General features: G+C 37.2%; 1 protein-coding gene across 4 annotated transcripts in view; it reads left to right on the top strand.

Annotated features, from left to right (window-relative positions):
- SETD3 (SET domain containing 3, actin histidine methyltransferase) overlaps window positions 1-16,802 on the top strand; it is a 60,095-nt gene extending 43,293 nt beyond the window's left edge. For all 4 annotated transcript variants that reach the window (XM_050975737.1, XM_018907238.3, XM_009101756.4 and 1 more), the window contains 7 exons: window positions 1,803-1,861; window positions 3,683-3,797; window positions 7,975-8,049; window positions 10,715-10,881; window positions 11,522-11,607; window positions 13,359-13,519; window positions 14,111-16,802. In XM_050975737.1, coding sequence (XP_050831694.1) covers window positions 1,803-1,861; window positions 3,683-3,797; window positions 7,975-8,049; window positions 10,715-10,881; window positions 11,522-11,607; window positions 13,359-13,519; window positions 14,111-14,554 — 1,107 coding nt within the window. In that variant the 3' untranslated portion in view covers window positions 14,555-16,802. The remainder of the gene's footprint in view (window positions 1-1,802; window positions 1,862-3,682; window positions 3,798-7,974; window positions 8,050-10,714; window positions 10,882-11,521; window positions 11,608-13,358; window positions 13,520-14,110) is intronic.
- The last annotated feature ends 7,672 nt before the right edge of the window (window positions 16,803-24,474 follow it).

The raw sequence follows: 24,474 nt of genomic DNA, 5'->3' as shown, positions 1-24,474 counted from the left end.
GCACCGCGGGGCTCCGGGCGCTGCAGGCGGAGTGCCGGCTGTAAACTTGAGGCGCACAGTGCGACCCCGCTCCTCTCACCGATCGCCGCGGGCCGGAGGAAACGCGGCCGTGCTGGAACGGGAAACTGAGGGGATGACACTCGCAGTGTTGGTGCTGTCTTTCCCCGCTGAATTTATCAAGCTGCTGCAAAATACATCATTAACACTAACAATAATAGTTGAAATTGAATTCTCATAAATGAAAACCGTAGGGAGGTTTTTGTTTGTAATAATTAATTCCAGCTGAAGGCTGAGTTTCTGCGTTCTTTCTGGACTCGGGTCGGGGCTGTCCGGCAGCGAAGGTGCCTCCTGAGATGTCTTGGCTTTGTCTGAGTCCTGGGTTTGTGCTGAATGTTTTTGTGAGAAGAAACCGCTGTACAATGTGTTGCTACAATTAAATTCGGAGGGATTTGTTACACAATGACCGTGCCATCGATGTGAGTGAAAGTCATATGGAAACGTAGAGTGCTGTGAAAAGAAAAAAAAAATTAAAAGTGAGGGGAGGGACAGGAGTCGCTGGAATTGTTAAGTTCAGTCGTGTTCCGGAGAAAGCCCGTCGGAAGGGTTAACCGGAGGGGCTGAGGGAGAGCAGCCACCTGGGACCTCACACCCAATTGGCAGTCTTTTGTAATATATAATTTGCCTAAAATTGCGCGCTGAGCACAAGCTTTTGTTTTCTAATTGATTTACGGTTTGAGCCACTTTTACCTCATCCCCTACTGTCCTGCACACAGTGCCAGCAAGTACATTACAGTGAGAAATGATAAATTACCACGCACTTGTGATGCTAATGCATCAAGAGTAAAAAACTGCGTACTACATGGAGCTTCATGCATTAAAAGCGTCGCAAAGATAGAGCTATGCAAAAAATCATTTGTATCTTCTGAAATAACCGTTTGATCATTTGCTTCAATTCGTCTCAGAGACCTAATTGAACCTGAAGGTTAAAATTTATGCTACTATGGCTTTCCATTTGTGAATTGGAACAAAGTTCTAAAGAAAATGTGTGAATGTGGGCTTAAAGCTACCTGTATTTTCGACACTTTAAATAAGATAATTAGTCAGAAAATAACGGGTATCAGAGCTTCTTAAAGCTTTTAGAAATTAAATGCTTGCTTGTTAATGAGAACTGCGTTATACATTCTCAAATGACACAGCTCCATTTTTCGATAGGAGCGTGTGTGGATGGGTTAATGTAGATACTGCCTAATCAGTGTTTGTCACCAAAGCTATTTAAATATTTTAATCTGCTTTTGTTTCAGAGGTGTAGTGCAACTTTTACTGAATAACACTGCTACAGGTATCAGGGAAGAATTGAAAATCTTGTAAAATATATCTTGCATTTGCGAAATACCTCACTGATATCACCGAAGAGAGGAAAATGTGGAAGTTGGTGAAAGCTAATGTACACTTATTGTCTGATTTCTTTCCCCCACTGTGCATCGAGGGCTGGATTGTGTTTTACCTTGACATACTCAGTCCACCTTAAATTTTTTTTATTTTTGTACAATGTCTGTGGATTCCAGCCTTGAAATATGAAGAAACAGATTTATGGCGGCTGCTGGGCACAACAAATTAAGTTGACAGTGATGTATGAGAGCATAATAGCATGATGATCCCTCTGTAGCGCGGCTGGACGCCTCCTGCTTCATTTGGCTCTTGTTAGGATCTGTTAGGCAGCTAAATAATGAAATTCTGCTGACTGATTTCTGATTTCTCTTTTCTTCCTCTTTTCACCTTTTTATGCAACTTACATTTTGCAGACCCATCCTAATGCCAGCAAACTGCCCTTAAAGGATTCTTTCACTTATGACGACTACAGGTTGGTCTGTCTTTTAATTTTTTTTTCTTTGTTTCTTTTCAGTTTTTGCTATGGTAAACTATGGGGCCCTGGAAGTCTTAATTGGTGGGAAAGCCCTATTGTTACTGAAATGTTAATTGTAGGATTTGATACTAATACACTTTATTAATGAAGAAGAAACTGAAATAAATATGCAGATTTTAATTGTTACAAAGGAATAGTCATTCATTATAAGCAGTTAGTTTAGCTCACTGGCACACATAGTCAGATTACTAAGGTTAATTCCTGGTTTCTTAAGAAAATAATTCAGTTGACGTGGCAGGAGTTTTATGGTTTGGGGAATTTTTTAAAATTTACTTTTTTTTTTTTTTTCATAAAAGGCTCTACCAGCACATACTAGCAAAAGTTAATATCTTGAGCTGCTGCTGTTGAACAGGAGAGCTGGAGAATAGAAGTTTTACACATGAAGCATGAGTGTCACTTGGAGGTGCTATAGGGGGTGACAGAACTAAGATTAAAAGAATAGTAATTAAGATAAGGAGAGCTTTAATTCTGTTAAATGATTAAAATAGCATGAATAAAAGGCATTCATAAGGGATTTTCTAGCCTAGTTGTACTTGTGGGCAAGGCTATGAAAGTGGGATTTCTAAAGCACGCCTCCTTCGCTTAAAGGGAGGATCACACCAACTTACAAGTGAGGTGGTCTAAAATTTTACAGACAAATTGCAACAATTAACAAGAAGCATATTGTTACTGTGTTTCAAGCAGTGTTTGTATATCAGAATTATCTACAATTTAACTTTCTTTTTAGACATTAGGTTGATTTCAGTTTGCCGCTGTCTTTCTTATCAATTTAGTTCTTCTGAAGAAATCCTTCAGGTAGTCTTATTCTGTATATTAAGTATATGTTAGTAGTGGAGTCTATGGGAATTAAAATTATTTTGTCCTTCTCCTGGTGACATCTTTTTTTCCCCTCAAAAAACCCTCCACACATATATGTAGTAAGGCCAGAACGTGGTGAGACTAAGACACTTTTTTCCACTGGTGTTTAATATTAATTTTTGTTTCAGGTCTAAAATAAAAAACAATCTAAGCTTTTCTAAAGATTTTTATGTTTGAAAAAGTAGCTTGCATTTGGTTTACTTAACCTGACTTAGAAGGGTTTTGAATGATGTCCATGTGCTAAGGAATTACGTAGTACTCTCTCTGTGGTTTTAAGCTGGATATCTATTTGGAATGTTGTGGCTTTTTTTTTCTTCTTGATACTATTGAGGAGAAAATTTAGATTTTGGCTTACTGACCTAAGCCAAAGTCTTGCAAGTTGAAGAGAAACTCTTTCCAAAAGATCATGCCTGTGTCAGGTGGTTGCACTGGTTTCCAGTTCATGCAGTACATAAGCTTTTTAGAGAGTGAGGGGAAAATACACCCTGGCTCTTACAAGAGTTTGCACATAGATGAGAGCTCCTGCTGCCCAGCAGGAAAAGCTGCAGGAGCAGGTGACCCCGGGTTTGGATGTGTAGTGTGAGATATGTATGTGGTGAAGGGCTGGGAAGCAGAAGCTGACAAAGGGAGTGGATCCTGGCTGAGGAATACATGGAAGGTATGAAGAGTCTCTTGCAAAGAGAAGAGGGATCACAATCTTGGTTTGTTCTGTGTGCATGTCTTGGAGCTGCTGCTTTTCCTGCAAGTGATATTGCCTTCTACTGTTCCTATAGTCAGTGTGATCTTAAAGGAAACTAAGTTTGGAAACTCCCAGTCTAAATGATTGTATCAGGTGGGACTATGGCCAAGTGTATTTTAATGCTTTGAACATTGACCAGCTCGTGTTTTTACCTTTTACAGATGGGCAGTCTCCTCTGTAATGACACGGCAGAACCAGATTCCAACAGAAGATGGTTCCAGAGTTACACTGGCTCTAATACCTTTGTGGGACATGTGTAATCATACTAATGGACTGGTAAGGATTTCTTCAGTGCTGCTGAAAGACTTTGAAGCTTAAGTATTAAGTCAACTGCTATACAACAGTTTAGTCACACTTTGTGTTATGCTTCTTAACACAGGTATGTTATCTTCCAAAGAAAACCTAAAAAACTAATATCTGAAAGAAAAGTTTGTCAGTTTCTCAAATATCTTAGGATAGCTTTTTAGGCAGAGCTTTCTTCATCTAGAGAAAACTTTACACAAGTATCAAATCTCTTGTAAAGTTATGTCTTATGTACATATAATGTACTTTTAAAAGTTTCCATTTACATGAAGTGTTTTGTCCATACAAGTGTGTATAGTCTCCTGACATGGAGCTTTGTTTCTGGTGGGCTGAAAAAGATGCACAGTACTGGACAGAATTGTTCTGAGAACAGAAAGCAGGCACTGATGGATGTTGCCTCTTGTAGCTACCACTAGGGAAAGTGGTTAGAGATTTGCAACTAAGAAATACTGCCTGCTCTCCTAACCATGCCCAAAGAGCCTTGTTATAGAGACAGCAACAACAAGAACAAAGCCTAGTTCAACAAAAACAGTACATCTGTTACTACATCAAAGAAACAAAATGCAAAAATACTACTTTAGGGCATATTAAACATTTAAAAGGTGACATATGTATATAGAAAGTCAGACCTGCTGACATTTTGGCTTACGTGCGCTAGTATTCCTGATTTCATTAACAGACTAGTTAATGCTGAGGTGAGGAAATGGAAACCCAGAGAGGCTGGTTTATCAATGTTATTTAGTCATGCTCATGTACACTTCAAAAGTCATACCCCCTACTTGTGTTTCCAGTAGATATTGTTTATTGTAAGCACTGGATATAACCATCCTATTCAAGTGATCTGGTTCTTTTGTGGGAGGGTTGACCTGAGTGTTAGGACAGCAGTATGTGTTAGTGCTGTTGGTATAAAAAAAATCTGTTTTAAATGAACAAACTGTAAAACAAGTTGTTTTTCACTTGACATTTAGCTAATTTAGTGTTACTATGACTGTATCAATTACAGCATGGTAGGCTAGGCTACGAAGTTGCAAGTGTTTGGGGTTTATTATTTATTTATTTTTTGCCATTGCAAGGTGATTATGTGTTGTTCTTTTACCGTGATTCCTGCCTTTGCCTATTTGTTATGCAGTCTCACAGCTTTGATTTAGCAATAAAGTTCATATGAGAGTCTTCAGTATAAAGAAAATTGCTTAAAATTCAGAAATGTGTATTTTTGTAATATAAGTCATAGCTGCAAGTGCCAGTACTTCCTGTACCCTTTTCCTGCTGGGCATCTCTTTCAGATGCTTTTGCAGAGACTTGTCTGTATTCATTAGACAACTCTTAATGAATGCCTTCAAAGTTGGGATTAGAGTAAAGAGGAAGAGAATCAAGGTTCTGTGAGGGAAAATTTAAGTAGCATATATTAAAAGAGCAGCTATTTATATTGTTTTACTCATTCAAACTTCTATTTAAATTGATAAAGTAATTTTTATTATGCTGTTTAACAGTGGGTTTGATATGGAGCCAGCCTCTGGAGCCAAACCTCCTAATGCAGTGGTATATCAGGATTTGAAACATTTTTTTATGCTGAAGTATATCCTAAAGGGCAAAGGGGTTGTGCTGAACTTAAATATTTTGTATATGTGTAAAGATTTCACTCATTTATTTCATATTTCTAGAGAAAATAATTTAAATGGATATAAGTTCAGGAAGGACAGAAAACTGTAGTATTGGTGATGGGCTAAGAAAAGCTACTAAAGCTATTTCTGTTGTGTGCTAGTTGCCTTTTACTATTAGAAGTGCTAATATAACTGTTAGCTGCCTATATCATAGTTTATATTATTGTAGAATGAGGTGAGAGGGGGCTCTGCTCTCATAACAGCACAATCCCTTTAAAATACATGAAGGGAACTGTTATTCATTGCAGGAAAGTAAGAAACAAAAGATGACATTGAATGCACCCCTGTGTAGTTTATTCCAAGTGTAGTGCTGAAATACCTCCCAAGTCAATCAGCTCCCATATATATCCCTGTTCTTGCTTTATTCCACAGGGCCTCTTTCCATGAGCTAGATAATAAAATGCTCTTTGGATTTGAACTGGAGCTAGGTCCATCCAGCTTTTTCTTGCTTCTGACACTATTAATTAAATCAACCTGCCTCTAAGAACTATTTCAAAATGGTTGTCTTCATGCATTTCTCATTGTTATTCTTTAGTGGGATTGTATTTTGACAGTCAGAGGTTGATTACCAGTTCTGACAGAGCTTTGAATAAGCTACATTCTGCCTATTGGGCTGGGTCCATCCTTAATCACTGACCAAGCAGGCTATTGCATGCTTTATACACAACTTAAAATTCATGTATCAGTCTGCTTCAGAAATAAAACTGAAGGGATGCAATTTGTCAGCTATCATGTGGGAAGAGAAGTAAACACCCTGTTAATTCTCTTACGTGACTGCTATTAAAAGAAAGAGGAAATAGGAGTCTAGCTCTCCATTATGCTTTATAGAAAAGTCTTTCAGAAGTGCTGCTGTGTTTTGTGTGCTGTTTTGGGTTTTTTTTTTTTAAAGCAAAACTAAAAATTTAAAAGAAAGATCAGTACTCTAGTGAGGCATGCTTAAACTGACAGAATCCTCCTCTTAAAATAATGGAATTTCCCCAGTCTGTGAAAGCCTTCTGTTCCACTGGAATTTCAAAGGGCTGGAGTGGACTTTTCACATTCAGAACTATTTCACTGAGTTTACACACTAAGAAAATTTCAGGACAGGTCAAGAGTTTCTTTTTTTGGATGAAAAGTACAATTTTTCAGAAGATGACTTATTATCCTCTTGCATTTGTAACCTGCAATTCAGGGTAGGATAACTTTCTAAATCGAAAATCTTAATTAAAATTGTGCAGTCCAAATTAGAGAATGCACAGGAATTTCTGTGCTCAAGTACTGCGGCCTGTGTTTCTCAGTGGGCTGTATTGCATGACTCTTGTGTTCTTTACTGTTCCCCACAAACCCATTAAACTGACCTGCAGTGAGGCATCTGCACAGGGAGCTTTCTGCAAGTGTCTGCAGGGCCGGGCTGCCCGTGCTTGGGGCTGACATTTTGGATTTGCTCCATTTGAAAGCACTGTTTCGGCTGACAAATGCAGATTTAATGATGCAAGCAGTGCAAAACTATTAATGTGTAAGCCATCAGCCAAGCTTTTGAAATAATCTGAGGAGTTCTGTCTTTGGACAAGCTGCATCCAAGACGGGAATCGGGGTATACTGCAACTCACATCAGTCAGCTTACAAAAAAGTATGTTTTCATTTTTGAAGGGTGAGAGAGAATCACTGGCTTATTTTAGGTTTTTCCTCAGGCTCAGAGCATATTTTTCCATAAGTTACCTCTGTCAGTACTGAGCTCAGACTACCTACCATAAAAGTTGCTTTCTGATTTTTCAGCAGCTTATGTTCCATCCTGTGGCTGCATCTCTGGTCATACTATTCAAGAACGTGCTGTTTGTCACTTAATAAAAATTATTACATTTTTAGGATAGCTTTACTTGTTAGTGTGACCCCTTTACAGTTTAGTAATTATTTTTGGGGAAGTGCAGGTTTGTCAAGAGAGTTTATCCTCCTCCATTGCCAGCTACCATCTCAAAAATCCTTTTAGCATTTTAAGAGTATTACTTAACTTTTAGATAAAGGGATTATTTTCAAGTAAATTATAATTCTCTGAAGATTGTATCCCCTAAAGATCCACAGTTATCTAATCCTTTTTCATTGAGAGATCAAAAATGTGTTGGCAGTTGAAGGATAAAGCACAGCATATAGAGCTGTCAGTGCCTTGCTCCCTTGGGCCTCATGGGAGTGACTGAAAGCTCCAGAACTTTATAACAAGCTGCCGGCTTTAGCATGGTACTTTGTCTGTGCTCTGTGGAGGGTACCTTCCTCAGAGCCTTCTGTTCACTTCAGGTAGGTTATTGCCTCCATTAGATTTCTTTAGTGCAGAGACTTTTTTAAAAAAGAGATTGCTCAGGAATCATAAAGCAATCACTATCAGCTGTATTCTATTGTGCTGAGAAAGAAATGTGTGCAATTCCTATCATTAATATTTATTTCCAATAGGGAAATCGATGATGGGAGAGAGAAATATAAAATGCTAAAGATGCTTTTGTCACTCTTTTCCTGGATAGATCACTACAGGTTACAATTTGGAAGATGACCGGTGTGAATGTGTAGCGCTTCAAGATTTCAAGGCTGGAGAACAGGTAGTGTGAAGAGTTGTCTACATTTTTGTTGTTCCATTAAGTTCTATAAACACTTGGTGACTCCCTAGAAAATTTTAATAATGTAGTGGTGTGGATTAAACCCTGCTACATTTGAAATTTATTACGCTGAGCAAATTTTGAGTGAAAATGCTACCAAACTAAATACATGTACATTTTTCAGAATATTTTCTATCACTTGGTAGACCCCGACTGTAGGAGAGTTTTATTCCTTGTAATTTATAGAACTAGTTGAAATATTTAATCATTGGTGAGTGAACATACACAGCCACCAAGTTAGGTATTCTGGAAGAGCTTAGTAAAAGGCCATATCCAAAGGACCAAAGATAAATATTTTTTAGATTTGTCTGCAGTAATGGATTGTAAAGTCTTTTTTAACAATGGTGTTTGTTGGCTTATGTTTCTTGTTAGTATTTGTTAATTTAAAAGAGGTGAAATGCAGTACAGTTGCCAGTCATTTTAACCCATGCTGTTGTCATTGCAATGCTTAGTGGAAATGAGAAAGGACCTAAAAACGTACTGTGTCCCTTTCACAAAGGCATGCATGCATTTACCTCTTCATCCTGAGACAGCAGGAGAGTCTTGCAAGGATGCATGGAACAGTTCAGAATCCAGTATTTCAATCAGAACTGCTCAGAACCAAAGCTGAGTGTCCAAACTAGTGATGCACTGAAGACAGTTCTAGGAGTGTAGGAAGCTCCTGTGCTGTGTCAGCAGCCAGCCTAAACCCTCAAGTGGAGCAGCACTCCTTTTCTGACTGCTGCCTGTGCAGTCAGCATGGCCAGACAAAGCCTTTGTCTATGAAACATCCTGAAATGTTTTGTAACTCAGCCTCTGAGTTTTTACTTTTACTCTGTTATTTTGCCAGTCTTACAATTTATAATATTGTGATTTTAATTTTTCTTTTGTATTGATACCTTTTTTTAACAAAGAAGTGTCTGGCATTTTTTCTTTATTGAATACATCTTTCCAAAAGTGAATTTATCCTCATTGCTATGCTGAGGTTTACAGTGATTGTATATTTTTGCTCTCAGAATTTGTTATGGTAGTCAAATATTTTCTGGTTTTTCCAATTGTGGTGTGATGAGTTAAAAGGGGTCCACAGTTTTTCCAGAAGTGATCCAATTTATAATTTTCCACAGCTGGCAATGGATCTGTCATATAGCTGTTCTGGCTGCTCTCTCCATTTCAGTTATAGAGGGTTCCTATATTTCAATTTTATTTTAGTAGTTTCACTTTGTCTGCTATTTATCAGAATTTCTCTGCAAACTTTAACTGTTAGTGACATCTTTAAAGCCCTGTAATTATATAATGCTTTAGTCCTTTAATATACCATGCAGATGTCATTTCTTACAGTTTTAGCAGGAAGAGTGTGTGATCCATGCTTTTACTACTAAAAAATGTTAGGCAGCAGAGGTCCACAGAGTCTGTCAAATACTGCCCTGAAATAAAGCAATTCTCACTCTATTTAATTGGATTTTTTTATAAAACAGTCTTGGGGTGTAAGAGCATACTGTGTAATCTATACATGATATGTGACTTTTAGTTTAATATGAGATGTATCACAGTAGTTTTAAAACTTGAGAGGGTGAGCAATTCTCTCCTTACCCACTGCCTCAATACACCTCGTCAGGTCACATGTTCATCATATGACTGTGTTACAGTATAATGTTCAGCATAATTCAATATCATACTTAAGCATTTAGTGCTTAGGATAAACAGCTCTTATACAAAATTGAAAACAGAGAAAGTAAATAGCATCATTGCTGTTACTGAGCCCTTTAGAGAGCACTGTGTCTTTCCCTGTCAGCTAGAGAGGAATGGAGGCTTGCAGGCATCCAGAGCACTGCTGTACCCTGAGGTTCTGAAGGGAATTCTGTAACTGCTGGGACTTCTTTTTCTGACTGACAATTTTGTTATCAAACACAAATGGGAAAATATCCTCTTGCTGTGGGAGAATACAATTGCTACTCTGACCTCAAGTCCCATGAATTTCATGCTGCCTAGCCCTGAGTTTAATACATTCTGCAGGTTATATTTAGGAACTTCTTTTTTAAATGTGAATTGAAGTAACTATATGCTTTATAGAAAAGAGTTCAGAGTAAAACAAAAATAAATACTGGCTGAACACAGCTCTGATCTGTCTGTATGATGTACTGTGGTGTATCCATACCTTAATGTAACATTTACATGAAAGCAAAGTTGATCTATCAGCAGTATAGTTTTGAGTGGACATTTGGTTGGGGAAAATGACTCCAGAAACACCATTTCTTTTAATGGGCCCTCCTTGTCTCTGATTTTTTTAGCCTTTAATAAGCCTTTGAAAGCTTATTTCTGTATGCTGCTACTTCATGTCAGTGTGAGAAACAGAACGTTTTTATTTTAAAGGGCAGATAAGAATTTCTTCTTGCCTTTCAAAGTCTCTGTTACATGTATATGTTTACATCTACCTCTAAAATGTAATTACCATATTGTACACAGCATTTGAGTCAATACCAGAAAACAAAGCATGTTTCTTCATATAACCAAATATACATTGTACTCAGAATAGTAACTCTTCTAGAAAATAACTTTCAAATTATGTCAATTTTGTGAGCTGATCTTAAGCTTTTTCCCTGTCCCTTCACTTCTCTTTTCATCCTTCTAGATTTACATTTTTTATGGCACTCGGTCAAACGCTGAATTTGTGATCCACAGTGGTTTTTTCTTTGATAATAATTCACATGACAGAGTGAAAATAAAGCTTGGCGTGAGTAAAAGTGACAGGCTGTATGCTATGAAGGCAGAGGTCTTAGCTCGTGCTGGTATCCCAACGTAAGTAAAACACAATGCCATGGGTTTTTCACAACATTTCCAAAGTATATAGTGTCCAGTAGGGTATATATGAAGCTCTTTTGTGATAATTTTCTTAGGTGTTATATTTCTCCTGTTTGTATAGCAAATTAAAGTTATTGGAATAATATTTACAGAAGTTCTCTGAACTATATTATCATCTAATTTGAACCATATATAAGGAAAAAAGCCTTTGCTTTAATAACCATTTGAACAAAAACAGAGCAAGGATTAATTTGAAGCAATCTGTGGCTTTACTTTCTTTCCTATCCCTTGCAGACATACTACAATGCTCAGTATGTGAATCACAGCATTTTCCTTTAGTCATTTCAGTCCAGAGGGTACTATTAGGAGCAGCAGACATGAAACATTGCATTTTCATGAATTTATTATGAAAGCTGTATAAAATAATTTTAAGTATAAAATAGTAGAGATAATCATTCTTTTCAGTACAAGTTAGGGAAGCTTTTCTGCTTGAGCTAATATTACCTAATTTTATTAAAGTTACCTTTGTAGCAGTGCATTTGTTGTATGCTTTATGGTCTTTTATGTTAAAATAAGTTAAAAGATATGACAATTGGACTTGTATTTACTGTTGTTGTTTGGTTGTTTCTTTTATTAGTTCAAGTGTTTTTGCCTTGCACTCCACTGAGCCTGCAATCTCTGCCCAGCTTTTGGCTTTCCTTCGAGTCTTTTGTATGAGTGAAGGTAGGATATTTTATGAAGATAACCTAATTTATGTTTCTCTTGTTTTGGGGATTTTTGATTGTTTTTTTTTTTGTTAATGTAGGAATGGGATAGAGATTTATATAAAACATTAAGATAGACGATCAGAAAAGTTGAGGAGTTTAAGTTAGAAAGGAATCAATAAGCTACTGAGAACCCCAATCTTTGGTCATGTCATCTGTGGGAATATTTCAGTAACTCTGAAAGTATGAGATGATACAATTTTTCATTTCTTTTAATCTCCCAGACACTTGTGCATGAGTGAGTTTTGGAGTTTGATCTCTAGTCCTTAGGTTTCACAAAATAGTTTGCAGAACAAGATCATGCAAGGGGTTTACATGCTTACAATCACAGCATTTTAGTCATCACCACTGGAATAATTTACGTATGAAATTGGAATACTCTGTACTGTAGAGGAAATATGGAAGAGACATTTCAAAGTTGAGAATTTTCAATATTTTAGTAATTTGTGATCTAAATATTCAATATTTTGGTAATTGATAATCTAAAACAAATTGCTGTATTTGCACACTGTCTTTCTAGTATTTCTCTTCTGTTACTTTTATTTGTGGGGCAAAATATGTGTACATTTAATAAATATTCACCTTATTTGTGCATGTGAAACTTCTCATTAAATGCTCATAATAGCTCCTTGTTGGTTAGAGGCAGTTTTGAAGGTTATGGATGTGACAGTTTGTCATGACAGGGAGAGAACTCCCTTGCAGTTAGGAATACTGTGCAGATGATGTGGATTTTTTGTGCCAGCAGGAATACTGAAGTAGTTGAGTTTCTGCATGTGGTCTATTTGCTTTCTTTAATAAAACAATATAACTTAGTGTCATGCCTTCACTTCCTCTTGTCATCCATCTTTAGAACTTACTAAGAGATTAGAATATACTGGAACAGTTGAGTTGGAAGGGACCTACAACATCCATCTCTTCCAATTGCCTGATACTTCTGAGAAGTAAATTCAAGGGAAGAAAATTTTAGGATGCTGTTGAGGGAGAGGCTTGAAGGGGAAAATATAGCTAGTGAATGCTTTAATTGCATTTCTCTGGTATATGACTGTGCTCACTTTATTTATATGTCTTAAATGGTGTTTAAGAAAACTGTTTGTTGAGAAACTACATGCAAGCTCTTGGTGAAGTTTGTCATAACTGCTTTGCAGTAGTCAAATTTATTAATTAAAACTTAAATGAAATTTGTGTAATATCAAGGAGCTGATTAAATATTTTCTGCTCTTGAGTTTTGATAGACATCTTTTCTGAATACCTGTAAGAAGTTTCTGCTACTGAAAAAGCTTATCAAAACAATAGGAAAAAGAATTCCTTTGCTATTTGCACGCTCTTCGGACTGTTCCTTTTATTCTCAAGTTCATTGCCCTCTTTACAAATTTGCTCCCTTTCATTTAGGAATGGTTTTACAAAGCATTCTGTTTCACTGACAGAGATTTATGCTGTGTATGAGAGGCTGTGATATCTAAAGTATCTTTATTTCCAGGTGGAGAGAAGGCCCATTTGCTGCTGACCTGAAGACTTTCAGTTGTGTCTTTGAGACACAACTGAATCCTAGAAAAAAAGCAGCATATCTGATAATTCTTATTTGAGGAGAGGGTTATTTTTTGCTGGCTGCTCAAAGATATATGATTGAAAATAAATCTTTCTGCAGTTTGTCAACTGACAAAGTGAATGATGAGATTGTTTTTTAACAGACTGGTTTTATACTTATTGCAGAAGAGCTGAAGGAGCACTTGATAGGTGAGCACGCGATTGGCAAAATCTTCACTCTGGGGAACTCTGACTTTCCTGTTAGCTGGGACAATGAAGTTAAGCTTTGGACATTCCTGGAAGCCAGAGCATCCCTTCTTTTGAAAACCTATAAAACAACTGTGGAGGTAAAATTTTTATATGTAATTTAAAAGTCTGAGTTCTTCTGTGCGTTGTGATTGTAGGAAAAGATATTTGGTCCTCCATTTTGTCTTTGCAAACTTCAACCTGAATGTTGTACATAATTCATTCTGTACTTTTTAAGTGCAGAAACAGTTTTGCATTATCTAAGGAAAATCAAATAAGATTGCAAAAAAGGAAATTTTGTTAATGTAATTTTGTTAATGTATTTTTCCTTTGATTTTCCAAGTAGAGACTACCTGCTTTTTTCTCTGCAAATAAGATGGGGAATCAGTTTCAACTTGTTGTCTGTTAGTTGCATTCTCCAGACTGCAAAGAAATGTGCTCCTTTTGCAAATGTATAAGTGAACCTCCATGTTGCATGTATTTGTGAAGTAACCTGACTTTGCTTGTCATGCAGACTGATTTATGTGCAGAAATTGTGGGCTTTTTTATGATTTCCTGACATTGGACTCCTTGCAGATCCCCCTCTGCCTGGAGAGCCTGGTGTCACTTCCTGCTCAGAGAAAGAGATGAGGTGAGGGGCTGTTTGATTGTGTGAGGTGTTAGTAGCAGACTTGGTTTTTCTTTTCTAACAGGTGGATAAGTCCTTCCTGGAGACTCATGACCTCACTCCACATGCAATAATGGCCATCAAACTGCGCTTAGGTGAGAAAGAGATCCTGGAGAAGGCAGTGAAGAGCGCAGCTGCCAGCAGAGAGTATTACAGCAAACAAATGGCAGACGGAGCTCCGCTTCCCAAGTATGACAAGGGCCATATTGCCTTGTTAGAGAACACTGTGGCAGACTCTAGACTCCCTATTGTCTTGAGAAACCTAGAAGATGTGGAAGAGCATGGGGACTTAAAGATTGATGAAGCCATTGATGCTGAAGTCACAGAAAATGGGTTTGTAAATGGTGAAAACTCTTTATTTAATGGGACCAAATCAGAAAGTGAAAATCTTAGTAAAGAGAAAAGCAACAGAGGGACTGAAGATGCCAAAGAATCTTCTTCAGAAAGTACTGATGAGGTTAAAGAATAGTCCTGAAATTTTACTTTCTTGTGAAATTAAACTAGCTGAAGTTTATCAACAGTGCATTTATGTTGGTGTGTTCCTTTGTTAACATTTCTCTTTCTGCAGAGAAAAATGGTTTTGCTGCTTTATATAAAAATGAAATTTTAAGTTATTTAAAAGATTTAGCATCCCTTTTCAATTAAGATTGCCATCTTGCTTTCAGGCAAAAACTGGGGAAAGAGGTGCCTTTGGAAGATTTTGCAGCCCTTTGTTGAACCAAAAGTATTTTCTTCCTGGGGAAGAATTAAGCTCTTCTATCTGCTGTGCGTTTGTTGTTCTGTCACTCTGACTACCGAAATTAAAAGCTCGCTCTGCCTCCTGCCAAGAAAAGCAGAAGGCAGGACTGACTCGGTATTCAGCATGAAGGTAGGGGAGCAGTACAGCAGAAAACTGAATGAGAGGATCAGGAACTTGGGAGACTGGAGGAAAACCTGTTTAAAATCAGGTGTGCCAGTCCAGAAAAAGGTAAGGTGGCAACCTTATGATTGGTAGTTTTAAATGTCAATGAGAATCCAAATTGTATACACTTAAAGTGATCTCTGAAGATTTCAGTTTACTTTGTCTTTTGTTTACTGTATAAAATATCTTTCTTCTTCAGTCAGAGTTAGGCTGCTACAATACAACATTCATGAACTTTTAAAGGCTGGCTACTTTTTATTTCCAGGCAGTAGTTTTTATTAACAATGTTGGCAGAGCTACTGGAGATTTTGCAAGCAGATAGGCCAAGCCACAGCTTTAAACTGATCAAAGTGAGGTCACTTCCCAGCTTCTTCAGGTTTTCACGATGAGCTAGAGATTTTCAAAGCTACACTTTTGACTAAACCATTATTAAAAGGAAAATATTAATAATGTTCTTGTCTGCTACTCCTTCATTTCTGTGTTGTTGAATGTAACATTGAATTCACATGGTTACCTGATCTTACTCGACTAATTGATCCTGCTTCCTCAAAGGAAATGGCAAACAGGTTTATGTATTTTTGGCCCAAGTCCAAACCACAGCCAGGTCTGCAGTGGTTTTTGCCATTAGATTGTGTCTTCATCTGATGCACATTTCTTGCAATACCGTCACAACTTAAGCAGGTCTATTGTCACCAGCAGTTTGTGTTTGAACACCACAGTATGTGTTTGAACTTCTGGGTGGAAACCATACAGTCCTAGCACTGTGCAATATCAGAACAAGGGTAATTCCATGGCTTGACTTGGAAATTACCAGCATATTAGGAGGAGAGAAGGGCAGAATATTTTTATTTTGTGGATCAATTCAGAGGAGTATAAAGTGGTTTAAATCCATTCTCAATATTAAGGACTTTGTCTTTTACTTTTGTATCCTTAAGTTCATTATAATGAACTATTATATGGAAGGGAAAGCTTGGACAGTTGTTTAAAACTCAATAGAGGGTGCAAACTGCTCATCGAAGATCAGTTGCAGTAAAACGTCTTCTGGCACATTTGTAGTTTTTTTAGCCTTTGCTTCTTTCATACTGCAACCTGGAACATGTGTTTTTGTATCAATCTTTGGTGCAATACACATTTAAATAGTGACCTTCCTTCAGGTTGTCATAGAATTTCTGGTGTTCAGCTAGTATCAGTGAGGGGAAAATAGAAAAAATAGTTTTTTAAAAAGTATTTCACTAAGAATGGCATGTTGCCATCGCACCTTGGATATTGCTTCATCACTAACAAGATGCTGGACCAGTATTTTTGTAACTATATGCTGCCTTTGGTGGAATGTCATGGAATTGTTGTCTTGACAATTTAAATGTCATACAAGAGTCATTACATTTTGGTTTTTATTTGGACCAATGCTCCACTTCTGTTTCTGCCACTTAAGTTGCACAACATTGTACTAGATACTATGATGCAATTCTGAAACTAGCCTTCCCTGAAAATTATAACTGTAATTCAGAAATTAAATGCTTTGATTCAATCTGATACACTGTATTTTGTTCCCGTATTTGCTAATATCTATGGCTTAGCAAAGCCTGTGGTCACCACAGGACAGAATGTGTGGGTTTTCTTGAATAAAATATAGTTCTACCATGTCTTCACTAGTGAGTGTATTATACAAACAAAACCTCTACCTGCTACTGACTGCTGTATCTTGTGGGGTCTGTTGGGAGAGGAATATCTGTCCAGGTGTACAGATGAAGATTAAAGGACAAATAACTTGGGAAAAAAACAAAAAAGGATTCAAATAAAAGAAAGGGAAACTGTTCTACTGAGTGCATGGTCAAATTCTTACTCTTCATCTGTTAGTGTTATTTAGAAAAAATATGTTACACACAATAAAAATAGTGAGTAATCTAATTTTGTAATTTGCATTTTTCCTCTGTGCATGTAATGGTTCCTTCAGAAGCACTAACCTAAAACTTAAGCTTTTGAAAACTGAGGTGAAAACAAAAAAAATTGGCACTGATGAGCCCTTATTACCATCTGTCATGAAAACAGACCTTTCAAAGCATTTTAAAGTTAACTTTCTTCATAATGTTTGGTTAAGAGGCTGTTCACACTAATCCCAGGCTAAATGCCAAATCTTGCTTCTGTTTAGCTATCTAAAGTATTCCTGTAAGAAAGACATCACTTGCATTTCTCGGACTGTTCTCCAAAAGCAAAACAGGGGAAAAAAAAGCCTTTTGAATTTTACATGAACCTACCTACTGATGAATCATTTCCCTAACAACCTGTAACTAATTTGGGTCCATGCCACAAGGTGATGTCCATATTTCCCTCTTGATAAAGTCAAATATACAAAATTGAGCAACAACTGCCAGCCTGAAAAATGTTTTTAAAGTGTAAATGCAACTGTAGCTTAAGTGCTGTCATGAGTGAAGGAGAAATGAGAGCCTTCTGGCTGGGGAGGTGGGATGGTTTTTGTTCTTGGCTAGAATATTTATTCTTTGCCTCAGACATTATTATAAGGTGGTATGTACAGAAAATCTGTGCAACCCAAGAGTAGCTGCCTTCTTGAGGCTGATTTGCCTTTAGGGAGGAATGATCATCATGGACTCATGAAACTCGCATGACTCAAAGATATTCTGGAAGATTTAGTTTACAAAATCTCCTCTAGTTCTCATGTTTAAAACCAGTATGTAGTATCTACTGCTGCCCCTTCTTTCTCATTGTATAGAAAGGCATGTGAAGTAATTATGAAACATCATTTGAAGTATTTCAATCAGACAAAAGAAAGGTGCTCCCAAAAATCTTCTTTTTTGATTGTATGGACTGAAACTCAGTCCAGGTATTCCTTATACTCTGTTCCAAACAGGAGTTTCCAGTAAAAACATTTCCCTCCCAAATTTATCTGATGAAGCAATACCCATCCGTTTTCCTCTAGAAGATTTTTAACTGATCCTTGTTGAAATCAGATATGACCACATGATTTTCACGTAATTACCATCTATATTTAATAGATTCTATTGAGTTTCCTTCTTTGCATGCACTGCATGCTGTGCAAAGTACAGCACATAAATTGGTGACTCATGGTTAGGAGAGCTTTCTTAGCATTTCACGGGTTCTACATCTATTTCCTAACAAATGCCACAAGTTTGGAAACCATGTGGAGGATTTTTCAGTTAAAATTAAAAAACCCCTCTCAGTCCATAATTAAGAAAAAAGAAAAGCACAAATGGTCCTGATTTCTGGACCTTGTAAAATTTCATTTATGGAAGGTTAAGCTAGGTAGGGGAGGAAACTGAAGAAATGTCCTTTCCTAAGTGGAAAAGAGGAGCTGGACAAGTGAAAAACAGCTAATTTGTCGGGGAGGCAGGGGTTGCTGTTCTGAAGAACAGGAAGTTCAGGAATTATTTCAGCGCAAGTTCAAAATCATCTCCAATTAGTTCTGTAATTACTGTGAAATTTCAAAATTAGGCAAGGGCTTCACTATGGATTACAAACACATATGGATCACAAACAGTTGTGTTGAACTGGCAGTGAACAGCAGATGTGAGTGGCTGCTGCCACTGAGACTTGACGTTGCTCCTTCAGAAAGGTGTTTAAAATCTGCATGAGTATAGGAGATAGAATCTTGCACATGAGTGATATTGGTTTTCACGACTGAGTTGCCGTTACTTAAGCACAGATTCAAACACCATCAGAACTAGGTAATTGAACTTGAATAGTGGTATTTTATTTAAGTTTACTGTTTTTAAAAAATGGGCTAACTTGCTAGCCCTGAATGCACAAGTCAATTGTCCTTTGAATAGGATTAACAGGGGCAAAAAGCAAATTTCTTTATAACATCCCATGCATGGCAAACACCAAGAGTAGCTTCATTCCAGCTTGCAGCCTTGTTTCACTTACACATGTTTCTGACCAGGTACCCTCTTGCTTTGTGTTCAGCTGGGGCAACCTGGCTGTTCCCTAGATGCATTTCTATCTGTGGAGAAGTGTGGGCTGTCCTCTTGGCCAGTTCAGCAGTGTTTGTGCTGTGGAAGTCAGTAGATTTCATGTTGTACTGCTACCTTAGACCCATGCAAATGGAGTATTCACTTCTTTCTTTTAGCTTTCTTTTGCAAATGCTCTTTGATTTAAATATGCTGCGGTTTGTTGTTGTATTCACAGAAGTTGTCTGTTCCTCCTATGTAAGGCTGAATTTTGGAAACTGTGTAGGTGTCCTGTATCCAGCAACTGCTTTATGATACGGGTTTAAGGAAATTCCACTCCCTTTGCTGTATTCCACACTGGTTCACTGCTTTCAGTAATGTTAATACCTCAGCCAAGGCTCCTAATTTCAGCACTACTAAGTGGGCTTGTACAAAGATTTGTGGTCCAAAGGTATGAATAATGTGCTTTAAAATTGAATCTCCATGCTGAAACAGGCATGCACAAACAGCCTCCTATGAACTGCAAAGGAATTTTTAGATTGCCTTGAATATCTATAAGTCCCACTGCCTTGCAGCAATTAATTCAAGTGATTGGATGCTAGGAATGGTTTATTATAATTGCACACAGGTAGTAATTTATTAGGGTGGCTGTTTCTTTTGGCATATGTCAAGAAGGTCAGAGTTTAGGCTTTTTTGGACATTAACCTAGTCTTCTGAAAGTCTGAAGTTCCACTTTTTGGTCATTAATTTTGTACATGCTGAGATTGTGACAATTAACCCACTTAATAAAGGTCAAGTTTCAATTTTTTCCAATTTCTGGAACACTTAACTTTATTCCTTCTTGAAAATGGGCAGATACAGAATGATAAATAGTTATTAAATGAGAACGAAGATGTAGTTCTGCTGTCAAGATACTATTGAATGGTTAGTAACAAAAGGACCAGAACTGCTTTGGATTTGAAATAAAAGGAGTATCACAGATCAAACTACAGGTAAATGAAATAGAAAAGTGTACATCACAGTGAGCTGTTTAAAATAATTTCTACATATGTCCCTGTTAACTTACTTAAGCCTAGGCTTCTAAATTATGCAAATCCATAATTTGTCCCTTTAATTTTTTCCACGTAGACATGTGACTTTTATCACAGCTGTAAAGCAGCATCAATCCACAGCTAAAAGGCATAAACAAGCAAAGAGAGTAAGGAAGTGGTGGTGGTGTTTTCAGGTGACCAAAACCTAATTATACCGCAGTCCTTAATAATACCTGGCTTTAAGGAGCCACAAGATTAGGTAAAAAGAAGCCCTTGGTTCTGTCTAGAGGCATCAATTCCTAAAGGGTACATGGGCATGTTGTGTCTCTTAAACTATCACTTAAAAATTCTGAAAATTATCTATCAAGAAAGCATATTTATTAATTTTAAGTTGTACCATCTATTGAAGAAATGTATGCAGACAAATCAGAAGTTGTCATTTGCTGTGTTAATAAAATCACTGTACCTTTAGTAGTTTATCAGCACTGAGTGATGTTTGAAAACTTGTTTTTCACATTCATTTTTGAAGTTTTTAGGTATTGACTAAGACAGCGAGTCCTCCTGGAATATTATAGCAGCAGTTTATAGGTCGATGCTAAACACTTCAATGTAGGAATGACAAACAAATCTTTCAAATTATAAGAAGCTGAAGAAAGAAAATAATAGTGTTTCCTGTATAATTTTTTTTATTAAGTAGTGCAATTACTACTACCCAAACCTAAGAAATGGTGGTATCATTTTCACAAATTCTCTGTCCTGTGCTGCTGAACAGCTCACTTCAAGTACAGGGATAAAAACTGTCCAGCACTATAACATGTGCACCAATGTAATTGCACAACATTCATATTCGATTGTCATTGCTCAGGATTAGATGAAATTATTTCCCCCTGGAAAAAGAGTATGGCTTTTGATTTTAAAATGCAACATTGTTTGGCATGGTGTGGCTTATTTTTCACAGGAGAGGTCTAGCTGCTGCCTCAAAAACTCTTGCCTTGTCCCCAGAGGTTTTTTACACACAGACACACACTCTTGAGATACTCCCTGCCCTTTCTCCCTTAGAGAGGTGTTATTAACCTGTGCTAATGCTGTCTAAATGCTCACTAGCTGGTAGCAATACTTGTGGGACAGATTATTTAGAGCCACTTGATTCAAAACATTCTCAGCTAAAGCTAAGTAATCATTTCAAGTGATCAAATATTCTCTGCTGCGAGAAGCAAATACACAGCACAATGATAGTTATTGAGCTTACTCTCAGCAAAGCATATTAATCTTTTCTTCAGATTTTACATTTGGGAGTAGTGATATCCTCTGACAGGACAATTCAGTTAGCTTCAGCTGAGTTTTTAGAAGCAGCAGCATTTTTCCTCAGCAAAATTAGGTTCACCAGGTGGAATTTCAGCCTAAAATGATATGCAGTCTTGAGGTGGACCTCTCCTGCTTTGCAGCAAGAGAAATTAGTTAGTATTTTCTTTCTCTTTATTAAGAAAGCTATTTTTGTCATCCATATTGGGCAACTGTATAAAAATAGGCAAGTTTTGTATCTTGGCAGGATTAAATGAGAAGTATGTATGTCTTTTTTTCATATCCTTGAATATCAAAGCAAGACAAGCCTATTTAGGAAGTAGAATTTTATTGCTTAACATATATTTGCATCCCGCAGTGAAGACATTCACTTTCATGGCACGTTTTCTCCCAATGGTTTCTAAATGCCTTGCAGCACTCACAAAGCCAAATTTTTGCAGTATTTTTCTGAGATGAAGAAGCATTATGATGTTTTCTGACATGAAGAAGGGGCTGCAATAGGGTGGCAGAGCCTGAATCTGTAGTTCTGGTCTCAAGAGTGGGTTACATTTCTAAGTTCACCTGAAGCAGTTTTATGAACAAACTACAAGATTGTTTCTAGAAAGAGGAAAAGAGATGTGCCTGGTACTTGTTTAGAGCAAATGTTTACTAAAATAAGCAGTTCCTTTCTATGAACAGAAGATCATTAATTGTTGGGATTTTTTTCTCCCTAGCTGTGGATTGAGGGAAGAAAGTATTGTTGTGACAGCAGTGCTAAGCCTCCCCCAAGGACAGACTGGGATCCACAGGTATAATTTTACTGTTCTGGTCTGGCATCTTCCCCGAGCTTGGTCAGTGGTGGCAAATGCAAATAAACTATTAACTTGGAAAACACTCAGAAACATCCCATTTCCGAGAAGATACAAAAAGTCAAATACAGACAATGAAGTCAAGGTGAAGTCTCTAAATGAGAGAGCCTCTAAAAACTCTTTAAGGTAATGGGTAGTTGTGATACAGATATATGAAGTAAGAAAAGGTATTTAGGGAAAGGCATATCTGTTGATTTACTGACAAAAATGTTCTCTTAAGGGCGTGTTAGTCTAAACTGTATAAATCTGCAGGAAAGGGTGAGATTTAGCATATCTTCCTCATGTAAAAAACCTGAAAATATTTGATCTGTCAAAACATTCTATTCTGATGTTTCAAGGATGATTTGTCAAAGAAAAAAAACCAAAAACAACTGGGTAGTGACATGGTCTCTGCATTTCTCTACATGTTGTTCAAGCATTTAAAATGTTACTTATGTGTCAAGTGTTAAGAATTTGTTGGTCATCTTCAAATCAAGCAAAATTACAGGAAGCTCAGAGATTGCTGAGTCCCATTAAAATCACCAGCCAGGTAGTGCCCTGCTTTAGGGACAGATCTGCTTCATTAGCTGATATGTTACTAGCAGAAAATTCATGTAGAGACAGGCCAAAACACAGTTCATGGTCAGTCATGAGAGTCAGAAGAAATCTATGCCTTGTTCAGAAAAGCAACTTAAAATTTAAACCCTGCTTTGGGTTTGAAATGACCTTTTAAGAATATAAGCTTGTATGATTCTATGACTTCAACCCTCTTCTTTGAAATCTTGAAGTCAAAGATTTGAAGAGCTCAATATCTTAACAGCTTTTTGTCCTCTTGTGCAAGTGGTCAAGAACGCATTTTGCTGCAAATTGAAGAAGAACCTTGAAACTGAATTGTATAGTTGGTCTTTGGTCCAGCTGCAGTCCCATTCATCCTCCTTTACAAGGAGAACCAAAGGGAGTCTAAAAGGCAGACAGCCTCAGACTTTGACCCAACAAAACACAGTTAACCACTGACACTTCATGCTATGGCAAGCAAAACAAGAATCCCACCTCTCAGGAGGAGTCTGAAAAGGCTAAGCATGGTCTCAATGCTTCAGATTTCTGTAAAAAGAAATAGGCAAAATTAAGATGACAATTAGCCCTCAGTTCTAAGATTACAAGCAGATTTGAATTGAGGGGGGAAGGTAGAAACTTATTTCATGGGCAAATAATTATGTGGTTGTCTAAGGAGCAAGGTTTTTGCATTGCTTTTGATGCTTTTTCTATGCATAACAGAATGAAAGTTCAGTGGTCTGGGCTGGATTTCCTACATTCCTCAAAAGACCAGTCAGACCAAGTCTTTGATAACAGACTCATCAGTTTGGCAATATGGAGCTTGAGGAAATGTGCATAAGTTTCCCTCCTATTTTATTTTGACAACCTTTTTTTGAAGATCAGAGCATACTTACAATTTTTATAGAACTCCTAAATCATTAGGCTTACCACATATGCTTATAAATGGGTTTTGTAGTCTGTTCAGTTTTTTTCATATGCTGGGTTTATGTCAGGTAAACTGGAATAAATGCAGGCTCCTGACTCCCACCTGATTATTAATATCCCCATGAACACTTCCTGGCAAACTGAGTTAACTCTCCATGACTTGAAGTAGCCACTAAATAAGATTGACTTACTTTTCATCTTTTGGTCCTTTCTGGTCTAGTTTCAAGAGTTTCAAGTCAAATGCAGTGGGTAAGTGATACATTAGCCTTGGTAGAGGTTGGTATGGCTGTCCATCATCTTCAGTCTTTTTGGGCTCCTACAGAGTACAGCTGCTTTGGTCAGCTGGGATTTGGCTATAGGAGCTCACCAGTTAAAAAAAAAATGAAGGAGAATGTGCCTAGAACAGGTGCTACCAAGTTCTTTGAAAGGTTGCTATGAAATAATACAGACAGAAAAATAGTAATGAGTCAGTTAAAACCTCAAACATAGAAATATTAAACCTAATAAGCCTAAAAATCTGAAGTGTGTCAGTTTTCCTGGGTTTTATGTTTGTTGGTTTTTTTAAACATTTTTCATATTTGCAAGATCTCTAAAGACACCCGTGCCCTTTCTGGTAACAGGATAAATATGGTACTTACTGCAATGAGATCTCATTTTGTTCCATTTCAAACCAAATAAGTGTGCTTTAGAGATCATGGAAGTCTGTAAAGGGATTTGCCTCCAAAGCTAACAAGCCAGCCATGGAACAAAGAGAGAATAGCCCTAGTTTGAAGTCAGCAGTTACCAAAATGCAGTGTGTTGGCACTCTGAGTGTCAGTTTTCCCTTTTGTAAAGCATTCTGCACTGTTCTGGAGCAAGTACTTCATGCTGTGGTGTAGATCTCTACCTTTGCTCATCCCTTTTCTCCTTTTATTGACATTCATGAG

Source organism: Serinus canaria, chromosome 5 (genome assembly GCF_022539315.1).
Source record: "Serinus canaria isolate serCan28SL12 chromosome 5, serCan2020, whole genome shotgun sequence".
Lineage (NCBI taxonomy): Eukaryota > Metazoa > Chordata > Aves > Passeriformes > Fringillidae > Serinus > Serinus canaria.
The sequence above is the reverse complement of the archived record's forward strand: the minus strand, read 5'-3'. Positions and strand labels throughout refer to the sequence as shown.